The sequence below is a fragment of the Nylanderia fulva genome, unplaced genomic scaffold, assembly GCF_048542155.1.
Source record: "Nylanderia fulva isolate GAGA-0341 unplaced genomic scaffold, ASM4854215v1 Scaffold39, whole genome shotgun sequence".
Classification (NCBI taxonomy): Eukaryota; Metazoa; Arthropoda; class Insecta; order Hymenoptera; family Formicidae; genus Nylanderia; species Nylanderia fulva.
In genome coordinates, this window is record NW_028190466.1 from 795,769 (window position 1) to 809,469 (window position 13,701).

The 13,701-nt window shown below is 23.0% G+C and overlaps 2 protein-coding genes across 3 annotated transcripts; both read right to left on the reverse strand.

Moving 5' to 3' along the window:
* Positions 1-1,829: 1,829 nt before the first annotated feature.
* On the reverse strand, positions 1,830-5,947 carry LOC114945468 (queuosine 5'-phosphate N-glycosylase/hydrolase-like). Its single transcript, XM_029321719.2, has 6 exons — positions 5,758-5,947; positions 5,054-5,284; positions 3,953-4,115; positions 3,632-3,745; positions 3,028-3,210; positions 1,830-2,301 (listed from the first exon to the last, which is right to left on the reverse strand). Exons 1-6 carry the CDS (start codon positions 5,875-5,877, stop codon positions 2,054-2,056), a joined length of 1,059 nt encoding a protein of 352 aa, XP_029177552.1. The 5' UTR covers positions 5,878-5,947; the 3' UTR covers positions 1,830-2,053.
* A 2,063-nt stretch (positions 5,948-8,010) lies between these two features.
* On the reverse strand, positions 8,011-12,765 carry LOC114945470 (queuosine 5'-phosphate N-glycosylase/hydrolase-like). 2 transcript variants are annotated; one of them, XM_029321722.2, is made up of 6 exons: positions 12,576-12,642; positions 11,869-12,099; positions 10,520-10,682; positions 10,203-10,316; positions 9,598-9,789; positions 8,011-8,454 (listed from the first exon to the last, which is right to left on the reverse strand). In XM_029321722.2, the coding sequence occupies exons 3-6, from the start codon at positions 10,641-10,643 to the stop codon at positions 8,207-8,209; spliced, it is 678 nt and encodes a 225-aa protein (XP_029177555.1). In that variant the 5' UTR covers positions 10,644-10,682; positions 11,869-12,099; positions 12,576-12,642; the 3' UTR covers positions 8,011-8,206. The 2 variants fall into 2 exon arrangements, with proteins under 2 accessions (XP_029177555.1, XP_029177554.1); XM_029321721.2 differs by lacking the exon at positions 11,869-12,099 and having other exon boundaries at positions 12,576-12,765.
* Positions 12,766-13,701: the final 936 nt, after the last annotated feature.

A 13,701-nucleotide genomic window follows, 5' to 3' on the forward strand; every position in this document is an offset into this window, starting at 1 on the left:
GTAACAGATAGAAGACCGAAAAAGAAATTATCGACCACAACCGGTATATTAAGCGCTTTTGTCCTTAGAATAGGTTTTGTTGATAGGTATTGCTGGCTTAATGTTCGTAATTTGTTGCATATTTCTTGGATAATGAAACGTGAGCAACCGCGTATCTCAATTTTTTCCCTGCTTCCATGCTGAAGAGGTTCATCTGCGAAAAAAATTCATTTTTTTAATACTATTCACTGAAAACGCATTTTGAACTCTTTATATTCGAACGAAATTAAATTTAAAATTTTCTAAATGCAAACTTTTATGCAATAAATAATATATCATAACTTATACAGTGTTTTTAAATTTAATATTGATTTCAAATATATACTCGAATAAAAACTCGGCATATATAAGGTCGTAAACATAAACATTTGTTTATGTACTAAAATGTGTTAAAGTAGGTTATTTAATCACTTGGAAGATTTTTTCAGTTATGCTATTATGCTTATATTTTGCTCATTTTAATTACATAATTTTAATTATATTATGTTAATTGCTTTACGTTATATAATACTTGTCTAATTATTGCCTTAATGTATTTTTATCTTTTTCTTAATGCTTATGAAACTATGTCATATTAAGTATAATAGTCATAAAAAATAAATGCATTTATTTAATTTTGCTTTTTTAACTACATCGCAGATACTCATTCTTGTACTAATTGTAAAATAAATATACATACTATATAAAAAAAACGATAAATTTAAATATATAGAAATTGGAAATGTAGAAATTATAGCTGGAAAAATATAAAACTAAAAATACAATTTTCCTTATTCTATATACAACTGATGCAAAATAATTTATCCTTTTTTTATATAACTACATTTTCTCTTTTATTCTTTTCCGAAAATTGATTTAAAATAGTATAGATTAAACTTATCCACGAAACAAAGTCGAAAAGTTGCTAATTATATAAATATTATGTATATGCAACTATATTATAAAAACGGTATTTAAAATTTTGTAAAAATGTTATGTCATTAAAAAGATATGATAAGAATACGAATAAATACATGTAAAAATAAAATAAGAATACATATACAATAATTCAATATACATTGATTCCTTCTTTCACTCATTTAAATTTCAGAATATAAACTATCAAAATAAAAATATTAAAAAAATTTTACGTGCAAAGTAAAAGTAAATGAACTATTATAATTATCATGAATAATATAATTAAAAATTCTACTATTATAATTACAATTAATGATATAATTAAATATGATTAATTATATAAACAAAAAGATTGACAAAAAATTTACTACATAATTATATATGAAATATGTCCATTTTTATACATAATTATATAAAATATACAAATTATAAGGATTTCATATATAATCATGTCAAATTATATGTGATTATATATGAAACCTTGTTATTTATACATATATATGAAGAAACACTTATTTATAATATATAGAAACTTATATAATTATATATAAATTTATATAATTATATATAAAACATATTTTTATCTAATTATGTAAGGACATGTTTCATATATAATTTTGCGATAATTCGTATAATATTATATATTTCTATATAACTTTATATTGTTTTATGTAACATAAAAACTTTTTTCCCGCGTTGTCACAAATAATAAAAGCAGAACATATTAATTAAAGAATCATAACTCAAGTTTTATATACTAAATTTATAATACACATGAATTTATTTAAAAAATATATTTCTCCAATTTCTATGTTTGCATGTATCAGAATAATGTACATTATTATTTCTCGAATACATATCAGTATTCTCAATAAAACTATATGTTTTAAAACGCTAAGAGAAATATATTTTCAGATTCAATGCCATATCAATCGATAAAATAAGAATCAATTGAATCATTACCGTTAATTATTAAGAGTAAACCTTACATTATAATTTTATATTATATTATAGATATTGTCATGTGTATATAAATATAACATTATTACAAAAGAAATGATTAGTATTTTTGATCAGTTATTCGCCAGTTAACAGACATATGATAAAATATAATATTTTAATAGTACATGGTTTCAGTACAATGCAATGGGTATGCATTCAAAGATTTATCTTTAATTTCAAGAAATAGAAGTGCGCACAAGATATTATCGACCACAATCGAAATATTTAAATTTTTTAGAATTGGCTCTTGTTCTATGTAATGCTGGCTTAACCTTTGTAATTCGTTACATATTTCTTGGATAACGAAAAGTGAGCAACCACGTATCTCAATTTCTTCTCTGCTTTCTTGCAGAAGTGGTTCATCTGCGAAAAAAAATACAGCACGTTTTTAATACGATTCACTGAAAATGTATTCTAACCGATTCATATTGGAACAAAATTAAATTTAAAATTTTCTAAATGCAAACTTTTATACAATAAACATATATTATAACTTTTACAGTGATATTATAATATATTTTAGAATTTAATAACAATTTTTTGGCTACAATAATTCAACTTTCTAACTACTTGTAAAATCGCAAATTGTCTCAAATGATCGAGCGAGCAAATATTAAATCTTATATAATAATAAAAAAGCAGCTGATATGTTATAAAATGCTATATACCTCTATTAAATTTATTCTTGTCTCATTTTTGTTCAGACAATATAATACTATTAATGAAAATATTCTTGTAAAACAAACAATTTTGTGCTTTAATTATACAAATATGTTGTAAAGCAGAAATTTTTATGAATAAAAAATTTCTTTTAAAAAGAATAACTTTAGCTATTTTTGTATATTGCAAATCTTTAATGTTGAAAATAAATTAAGTATAATAATATATAGATATTCTTTTAAGAATTAAAATGATTAGTATTTTAAAATATAGTAAATGTTTCCTGTGTTTATTATTGTATTTCCAGCTTTATATTGAAAAAATACACGGTTTCATCAAATTACGAATATATATGAGTAGTAAAGTTTAAAAATTAAATTGTAAAAAGTATTTTTTTAATTAAATATTTGCGACTTGTAGAAAACTTACTGTTAATTTCAAATCTCTTCGCGAGATCGTCACTGTAGCGCAAAAGTTTCTTCTGCAACAATAATTGAAGAATACGACAATCAATGAATGTCGTAGACATCAGTTCTTTTGTATTCAGTTTAATTTCATCAAAAAATGTCCATATGTCAGTCACCAGTGATCTCGCTTTGATAAGAAAACGAACTGAAGGATAATAAAAATAAAATGACTAAATTAATATTTAATATACAAAAAAAGGTGGTAAATTATTGAAATAAATTAACTCTAATAATTAAAATCAAAATTATAATAACGTACGTTATTAACATAATTAACAAATACCTTATTAAATTATGTTTTACAAATTTTATTATTAAATTATTAAAGTGCTATAAAATAAAAAAAAATGAGTTGATGTTTATCTAATACTCAACTGATATATTAGTCAAATAAATAGCTTTCACGAATTCATTAGAACACTAAACTATTGTATAAACAAATTTATTCATTTATTTTAATCAAAATTCTATTAAAATAATACTTTTATTGATTTTTTATTATTTAATATCTCCATGCGTGTGATTCGCAAATTATGTGTTGCAATATTATAATATTAATTAATTACCCCTTTTGCCATCGTATTTTATTTCGTCTCGATATACGCTGAATTCATCAAAAAGTAATTTCATCAATTTATCTGCATCGTAGTCGGATGATTTGATACATTCTAGAAAAGTGCCTATAATAATTTTAATAATATATATTTTTTATGATTGGAAAACATGTATTGCTTATATGACATCTACATTTCATAATTTAAAAAAAATTTCTTTTCTCTTTTCTTAAGAAACATAGAACTTCTTTAAAGAGTTTTTTGCTATACATCAATTACAAGATAATATATATATATAAGTTATCAATCTTCATGTAATGTCTGAATTTATACCTTGATATTTATGCAACAAAATTAGTCCGACAATTTGTAAAATCCTTAGTCTTAATTTTAAAAACGGAATGTGAGTTTCGTCATTGTCACTTCGGAAAATGAACTCCAACGCATCTAGTGTCAGTTTTGTGTAATAATTAGGATCCCATATAGGCTTTCCTTCCTTTTGCAAACATTATACATTATTAATTAAAAAATAAATAAAAGGTTTCAATGTTATACATAAATCATAGTATATATACAATGTATATATATATATATATATATATATATATATATATATATATATATATATACAATATATATATATATATAATTTCGTCAAATATATAATTACGCACGCGAAGCGAAGTTACATTAAAAAATAATAAACACTCTCCTCTCGACCGTTCTGGCAAATAATTTATTGAATACTCTCATTACGTTTCGACCATAGTTTTTGTTCCTTTTCAAGTAAACTATAAGTTATATGTTATATTATTCTTTGATAATAAAATCTCAAAAATTGCGAAACATGCATACAAAAATTATTGTTGCAATCATTGAATAAAAAATATATTATTTATGCAACGCATAAAAATTCAATATTTATATCTTTACAGCATATACGAACGAAGAAATAAAATTTTCTTCAAGAATCTTTTGTGACTAAATATCTACGCTTTCAGTATAGACTCGCGCAGAATTCCCGTTTCAGAGACTTTCGGATCTATATTTTTCTCTTGCATTTACTTATTTCCGCAGGAGGGTGAAAGGGTTATTGAAATTAAATCTCAAATATGAGATTATTTTATATTTTAAAATCTTGGCCGTAACCAAGTAAAATTTGGTGCCTTGTGCACAGATACTTAATACTAACGAAAAAATTTAGTTTCGTTAAAATAACGCACTGTCATCCGCGAGTTGGCTCTTATTGCTTATATTAAATCTTTAAATTTATATTTATATTACAGAGCCTTGTTAAACTCTTAATATAATTTATGTTCATTATGTGACATACAATACTGAACCTACACACTAAAGGTACAACGAAAGAAATTAATAATATTGTTAGTTACGTCAGTTATGTTATTCAAAAGTAAATAAGTATATTATACTCACTTCAGTGGCCCGCTTTAAAGCATTGCATAATCCAAAATATCCTTTTTCACCATTAACTTTCCATTGCCTACTACCTCTTCGATGCCAAAGTGAGAAATTTAATGTATGCAACACAAATAGCCAATTCGCTTTTTTCGAGTCTTCAAATTCACGCAGAAATGCGAAAGGACGTACAAATCTGTCATTATATGCATGGAAGTCCTTAACATTTTTCAATAAATGACGCATCATCTATATGTAAATTAAAATATCTATTATCCATAAATGTAAAAAGAATTCTATAAAAATTAATATTATTCGTACAACGATAATAAAAATAAAGTCACAAGGGTATATATCATTGTTTTGGTAACTAATATATTTATCAAAAAATTAATTTGATAATAGAAAATATTTAATGTTTTTTATCGATACACAATTCTTTATTTATAATTTCTTCAATTTCTTATGTATAATATCCTCAAAAAATCTATACAAAATAAAATTTCTTAAATATATTTTGTTCATTTTTTCTTATAATTGTATCTTATTTTTTCAATGTAAATATTCTACATAAGTGATTTACGTAACGAAAATGCGTTATATAATTTAACGAAATTGTGAAATTTTCTTGGAATATTTAAAATGCGAAATTAACATATTTTCTTATAAAACATGTCGCAAATATCTCAAAATTTTTTAATGTAAGTTGTAAAAATACATACGCTTTCCGCTGCTTTTGGGATATTTTCTTTGTTGACAAAAACATCTTGTGCATTATTACTGATCTTTTTCACCGCCTCCGATAATTCCATCACATCGTTGCTGCTATTATACTCGGCCATGATTTCACGTTTTAATGGGCAATCGTTTCACACTGTTGAGTGTCTGTAACTATGCTTTCTGTGGAACTGATCTTAGATGTCAGCGAAAGAAAATAAATTCGATATAAACTTGAACAAAAACTTAACATTTACATGGTTGTAAACATAAACATTAGTTTATGTACAAAAATATGTTAAAGTCCGTCATTTAGACTTACTTTGAACATTTTGTTAGTTATACAATTATGCTTATATTTTTATTTTAATTACATTGATTTAATTTAATTATTTAATTACATTATATAACACTTGTCTAATTAATTATATTTTTTTACCTTTCTCCTAACACTTATGAAACTATGTCATATTGTGATATTTCATATTCAGTGTAGAGAATGTAACAATCAAAAATAGATCTAATTATCTGATTATATTTTTTATTTTTTTTTAACTATATGCTAGATACACATTTGTGTACTAACACTAATTGTAAATTCAAATAAATAGCAAACTATATCTGTCAAAAAGAGGTAAATTTAAATATGTAGAATTGTAGAAATTATTACTTGAAAAATATATAACTTAAAAAATATGCATTATTTCTTATTCTATTATATATACAAATTGCAAAATAACTTTTTACTTTTAAGATTAACTACATTTGTAACTCTTAATTTATCCTATTGTCTTTCTAAAATATATATATAGAATAATATAGATTTATCTTCTCCGCGAAACAAAGTTGAATAGTTATCAAATATAAATATATTATATACATAAAAACGACAATACAATTTAAAATTTTGTAAAAATGTACTGTCATAAAAACAGTCAGTGAAAAATACATTTAAATTAATTTAATAAATATTACAAAAATATCTTTCTTTTTTTCATATAAATTTCAAAAATTATATTGTCGAAAAAAAAATTATATAAAAGATTTTGTAAGCAAAGTAAAAGAAAAAGAACTTCTATTACAATGATAAACTGAAGTTCTAATTTACAAGTAATAAATTTATAAAGAAAATAGATTTCTTGAACTTCTTTTATTTTTGCATATATCAGAATAATATACAATGTAATTTCTCGAATACATATCGATATTTCCAGATAAATCTACGTATGTGTATATACATTATAATGATAAAAAAACAAATATTTTTGGATTAAATATCTATCTCATTCAATAAAATAAAAATCGAATGCGTCATCATCATTTTTAAAATCAATTTTATATTATATTACTGAGATTGTTATGTGTACCTCAATATAACAATATCACAATAGCAGTGGCTATACTTTGATTAGCTATTAATATAAGATAAGAATACATATACAATAATTTAATATACATTGATTCTTTCTTTCACTCATTTAAATTTTAGAATATAAACTATCAAAATAAAAATATTAAAAAAATTTTACGTGCAAAGTAAAAGTAAAAGAACTATTATAATTATTATGACTAATTAATTAAAAATTAGTTATAAAAATTAATTATAATTAAAAATTCTACTATTATAATTACAATTAATGATATAATTGAATATGATTAATTGTGTAAACAAAGAGATTAATAGAAAATTTGCTACATAATTATATATGAAATATGTTCATTTTTATACATAATTATATAAAATATACAAATTATAAGGATTTCATATATAATCATGTCAAATTATATGTGATTATATATGAAACCTTGTTATTTATACATATATATGAAGAAACATTTATAATATATATAAATTTATATAATTATATATAAATTTATATAATTATATATAAAACATACTTTTATCTAATTATGTAAGGACATGTTTCATATATAATTTCGCAATAATTCGTATAATGTTATATATTTCTATATATAACTTTATCTATATAACTTTATATTGTTTTATGTAACATAAAAACTTTTTTCCCGCGTTGTCACAAATAATAAAAGCAGAACATATTAATTAAAGAATCATAGCTCAAGTTTTATATACTAAATTTATAATACACATGAATTTATTTAAAAAATATATTTCTCCAATTTCTATGTTTGCATGTATCAGAATAATGTACATTATTATTTCTCGAATACATATCAGTATTCTCAATAAAACTATATGTTTTAAAACGCTAAGAGAAATATATTTTCAGATTCAATGCTATATCAATCGATAATATAAATATCGATTGAATCATCACCGTTAATTATTAAGAGTAAACCTTACATTATAATTTTATATTATATTATAGATATTGTCATGTGTATATAAATATAACATTATTACAAAAGAAATGATTAATATTTTTGATCAGTTATTTGCAAGTTAACAGACATATGATAAAATATAATATTTTAATAGTATATGGTTTCAATACAATGCAATGGGTATGCATTGAAAAACTTTTTTTTAATTCCACGAAATAGAAGTATGCACAACAGATTATTGACCACAATCGAAATATTTAAATCTTTTAGAATAGGCTCTTGTTCTATGTAATGCTGGCTTAATCTTTGTAATTCGTTACATATTTCTTGGATAACGAAAAGTGAGCAACCACGTATCTCAATTTCTTCTCTGCTTTCATGCAGAAGTGGTTCATCTGCAAAAAAATACAGCACGCTTTTTTAATACGATTCACTGAAAATGCATTCTAACCGATTCATATTGGAACAAAATTAAATTTAAAATTTTCTAAATGCAAACTTTTATACAATAAATATATGTTATAACTTTTACAGTGATATTATAATATATTTTAGAATTTAATAACAATTTTTTAGCTACAATAATTCAACTTTCTAACTACTTGTAAAATCGCAAATTGTCTCAAATAAACGAGCGAGCACTAATATTAAATCTTATATAATAATAAAAATGACAACTAATATCTTATAAAATACTATATACCTTTATTAATTTCATTCTCGTCTCATTTTTGTTCAGACAATATAATACCATTAATGAAAATATTCTTGTAAAACAAACAATTTCGTACTTTAATCATACAAATATGTTGTGAAGCAGAAATTTTTATGAATAAAAAATTTCTTTAAAAATATAACTTTAACTATTTTTTGTATATTGCAAATCTTCAATGTTGAAAATAAATAAGTATAATAATATATAGATATTCTTTTGAGAATTAAAATGATTAGTATTTTAAAATGTAGTAAATGTTTCCTGTGTTTATTATTGTATTTCCAGCTTTATATTGAAAAAATACACTGTTTCATCAAATTACGAGTATATATATATATACAGGGTGTTCGGTAACAGGTGGGCCAAAATGTAAGGAGTGATTCTACATGATAAAATAAGACGAAAATCAAGAATGACAAAATTGCGTTCGAGACTTCGTTTATTAATTATAAATATTTTACACTTTGCAAAATATACATCAACTGATACGATGTAAGTTTTTGTATATTTATGCGTCACAGTGTATTTTGACGGCGACTCTACCGATGTACCTTACGCACGCCAATAATCGGAAAATTGCCGTGCGTCAGGCGCCCTTAATGCGAAGTTTAAAATATTTATAATTAATAAACAAAGTCTCGGACGCAATTTTGTCATTCTTGATTTTCGTCTTATTTTATCATGTAGAACCACTCCTTACATTTTGGCCCACCTGTTGCCGAACACCCTGTATATATATATATATATAAGTAGTAGAGTTAAAAAATTAAATTGTAAAAAATTTTTTTTAAATTCAATATCTGCGACTCGTAAAAAAACTTACTGTTATCTTCAAATCTCTTCGCGAGATCGTCACTGTAACGCAAAAGTTTGGTTTGCAGCAATAATTGAAAAATACGACAATCAATGAATGTCGTAGACATCAGCTCTTTTGTATGCAGTTTAATTTCAGGTTTTTCATTAAAATATGTCCATATGTCAGTCACCAGTGATTTTGCTTTGATAAGAAAACGAACTAAAAGATAATAAAAATAAAATGACTAAATTAATATTTAATATACAAAAAGGTACTAAATTATTAAAATAAATTAATTCTAATAATAAAAATCAAAATTATAATAATGTACTTTATCAACATAATAACAAATACCTTATTAAATTATATTTTACGAATCTTATTATTAAATTATTAAAGTGCTATAAAATAAAAAAAAATTGTTGATGTTTATCTAATACTCAACTGATATATTAGTCAAATAAATAATTTTCACGAAATCCATTAGAACACTAAACTATAAACAAATTTATTCATTTATTTTAATCAAAATTCTATTAAAATAATACTTTTATTGATTTTTTATTATTTAATATCTCCATGCGTGTGATTCGCAAATTATGTGTTGCAATATTATAATATTAATTAATTACCCCTTTTGCCATCGTATTTTATTTCGTCTCGATATACGCTGAATTCATCAAAAAGTAATTTCATTAATTTATCGGCATCGTAATCGGATGATTTGATACATTCTAGAAAAGTGCCTATAATAATTTTAATAATATATATTTTTTATGATTGGAAAACATGTATTGCTTATATGACATCTACATTTCATAACTTAAAGAGAATTTCTTTTCTCTTTTCTTAAGAAACATAGAAATACTTTAAAAAGTTTTTTGCTATACATCAATTACAAGATATTATATATAAGTTATAAATCTTCATGTAATGTCAGAATTTATACCTTGATATTTATGCAACAAAGTTAGTCCGACAATTTGTAAAATCTTTAGTCTTAATTTTAAAAACGGAAAGTGAGTTTCGCCATTGTCACTTCGGAAAATGTACTCCAACGCATCTTGTGTCATGTTTGTGTAATAATTAGGATCCCATATAGGCTTTCCTTCCTTTTGCAAACATTATACATTATTAATTAAAAAATAAACAAAAGGTTTCAATGTTATACATAAATCATAATATATATACAATGTATATATATATATATATATATATATATATATATATATATATATAATTTCGTTTAATTTCGTCAAATATATAATTACGCACGCGAAGCAAAGTTATATTAAGAAATAATAAACACTCTCCTTTCGACCGTTCTAGCAAATAATTTATTGAATACTCTCACTACGTTTCGACCACAGTTTTTGGTCCTTTTCAAGTGAACTATAAGTTATATGTTATATTATTCTTTGATAATAAAATCTCAAAAATTGCGAAACATGCATAAAAAATATATTATTTATGCAACGCATAAAAATTCAATATTTAAATCTTTTGCAGCATATACAAACGAAGAAATAAAATTTCCTTCAAGAATCTTTTGTGACTAAATATTTATGCTTTCAGTATAGACTCGCGCAAGACTCCATATCCGATATATCCATTACTTTGCGCGACTCGCACAAAGCTGATCAAACTGTCATAGCATCAAACAACTTTCATCGCGAAAATTAACAATTTGTAAAATAAACAATGGGAATGTTATCAAAGGAGGGCGCAAAGCGCGCGTTTGTGTTATCTAGTTATAATTAAAATTTTGTAAATAGTATAAATAACTATATAATTGCAATACATAATGTATAAATAAATAAATATTAAAAATTTTCAAGTAAGTTTAAAGCAGAATATAGAAGAGTTCAACTAACATTCATTACACAAAACAATTTTAGCACAAAAAATTATTAGAAAATCTTTGCTATCTAAGGCAAAAGAATTTAATGTATTAGTAAAAATAAACATTGAATTAAAGTGAAGAACTGTAATAATATTTCTGAAAATCCTTAAACTCTTAATAATAAAAATATAATATGTTTTAATATAATTTAATATAATTTAATATATACTAATTAATATAATTTAAATAATATAATAATAAGAATATTTTTAAGTCAACTCTTTAATTTTTAAAACCACAATGTGGTTTTAAATAATATAATTTATGTTAATTATGTAACATACAATACTGAATCTACACACTGAAGGTATAACGAAAGAAATTGATAATATTGTTAGTTATGTCAATGTTTTCATGTCATGTTATTCAAAAATGAATAAGTATATTATACCCACTTCAGTGGCCCGCTTTAAAGCATTGCATAATCCAAAATATCCTTCTTCACCATTAACTTTCCATTGTTCAGTACCTGTTCGATGCCAAAGTGAGAAATTTTATGTATGCAACACAAATAGAAAATTCGCTCTTTTCGAGTCTTCAAATTCACGCAGAAATGCGAAAGGACGTACAAATCTGTTATTATATGCATGGAAGTCCTTAACAGTTTTCAATAAATAACGCATCATCTATATGTGAATCAAAATATCTATTATCCATAAATGTAAAAAGAATTCTAAAAAAATAATATTATTCGTACACGATAATAAAAATAAAGTCACAAGGGTATATATCATTGTTTTAGTAACTAATAATTTTATCGAAAAATTAATTTGATAATAGAAAATATTTAATGTTTTTTATCGATACACAATTTTTTATTTATAATTTCTTCAATTTCTTATGTATAATATCCTCAAAAAATCTATACAAAATAAAAATTCTTAAATATATTTTGTTCATTCTTTCTTATAATTGTGTATCTTATTTTTTCAATGTAAAAATTCTACATAAGTGATTTACGTAACGAAAATGCGTTATATAATTTAACGAAATTATGAAATTTTCTTGGAATATTTAGTAAAATACAAAATTAACATATTTTCATATAAAACATGTCGCAAATATCTCAAAATTTTTTAGTGTAAGTTGTAAAAATACATACGCTTTCCGCTGCTTTTGGGATATTTTCTTTGTTGACATAAACATCTTGTGCATTATTACTAATCTTTTTCACCGCCTCCGATAATTCCATCACATCGTTGCTGCTATTATACTCGGCCATGATTTCACGTTTTAATGGGCAATCGTTTCACACTGTTAAGTGTCTGTAACTATGCTTTCTGTGGAACTGATCTTAGATGTCAGCGAAAGAAAATAAATTCGATATAAACTTGAACAAAAACTTAACATTTACATGGTTGTAAACATAAACATTAGTTTATGTACAAAAATACGTTAAAGTCCGTCATTTAGACTCACTTTGAACATTTTGTTAGTTATACACACACAATTATGCTTATATTTTTATTTTAATTACATTGATTTAATTTAATTATTTAATTACATTATATAACACTTGTCTAATTATTATATTTTTTTACCTTTCTCCTAACACTTATGAAACTATGTCATATTGTGATATTTCATATTAAGTGTAGAGAATGTAACAATCAAAAATAGATCTAATTATCTGATTATATTTTTTATTTTTCTTTAACTATATGCTAGATACACATTTGTGTACTAACACTAATTGTAAGTTCAAATGAATAGCAAACTATATTTGTCAAAAAGAGGCAAATTTAAATATGTAGAATTGTAGAAATTATTACTTGAAAAATATATAACTTAAAAAATATGCATTATTTCTTATTCTATTATATACACAAATTGCAAAATAACTTTTTACTTTTAAGATTAACTACATTTGTACCTTTTAATTTATCTTACTCTCTTTCTATAATATATATTTAGAATAGTATAGATTTATCTTCTCCGCGAAACAAAGTTGAATAGTTATCAAATATAAATATATTATATACATAAAAACGACAATACAATTTAAAATTTTGTAAAAATGTACTGTCATAAAAACAGTCAGTGAAAAATACATTTAAATTAATTTAATAAATATTACAAAAATATCTCTCTTTTTTTCATATAATATTCAAAAATTAAATTGTCGAAAAAAAAATTATATAAAAGATTTTGTAAGCAAAGTAAAAGAAAAAGAACTTCTATTACAATGATAAACTAAAGTTCTAATTTACAAGTAATAAATTTATAAA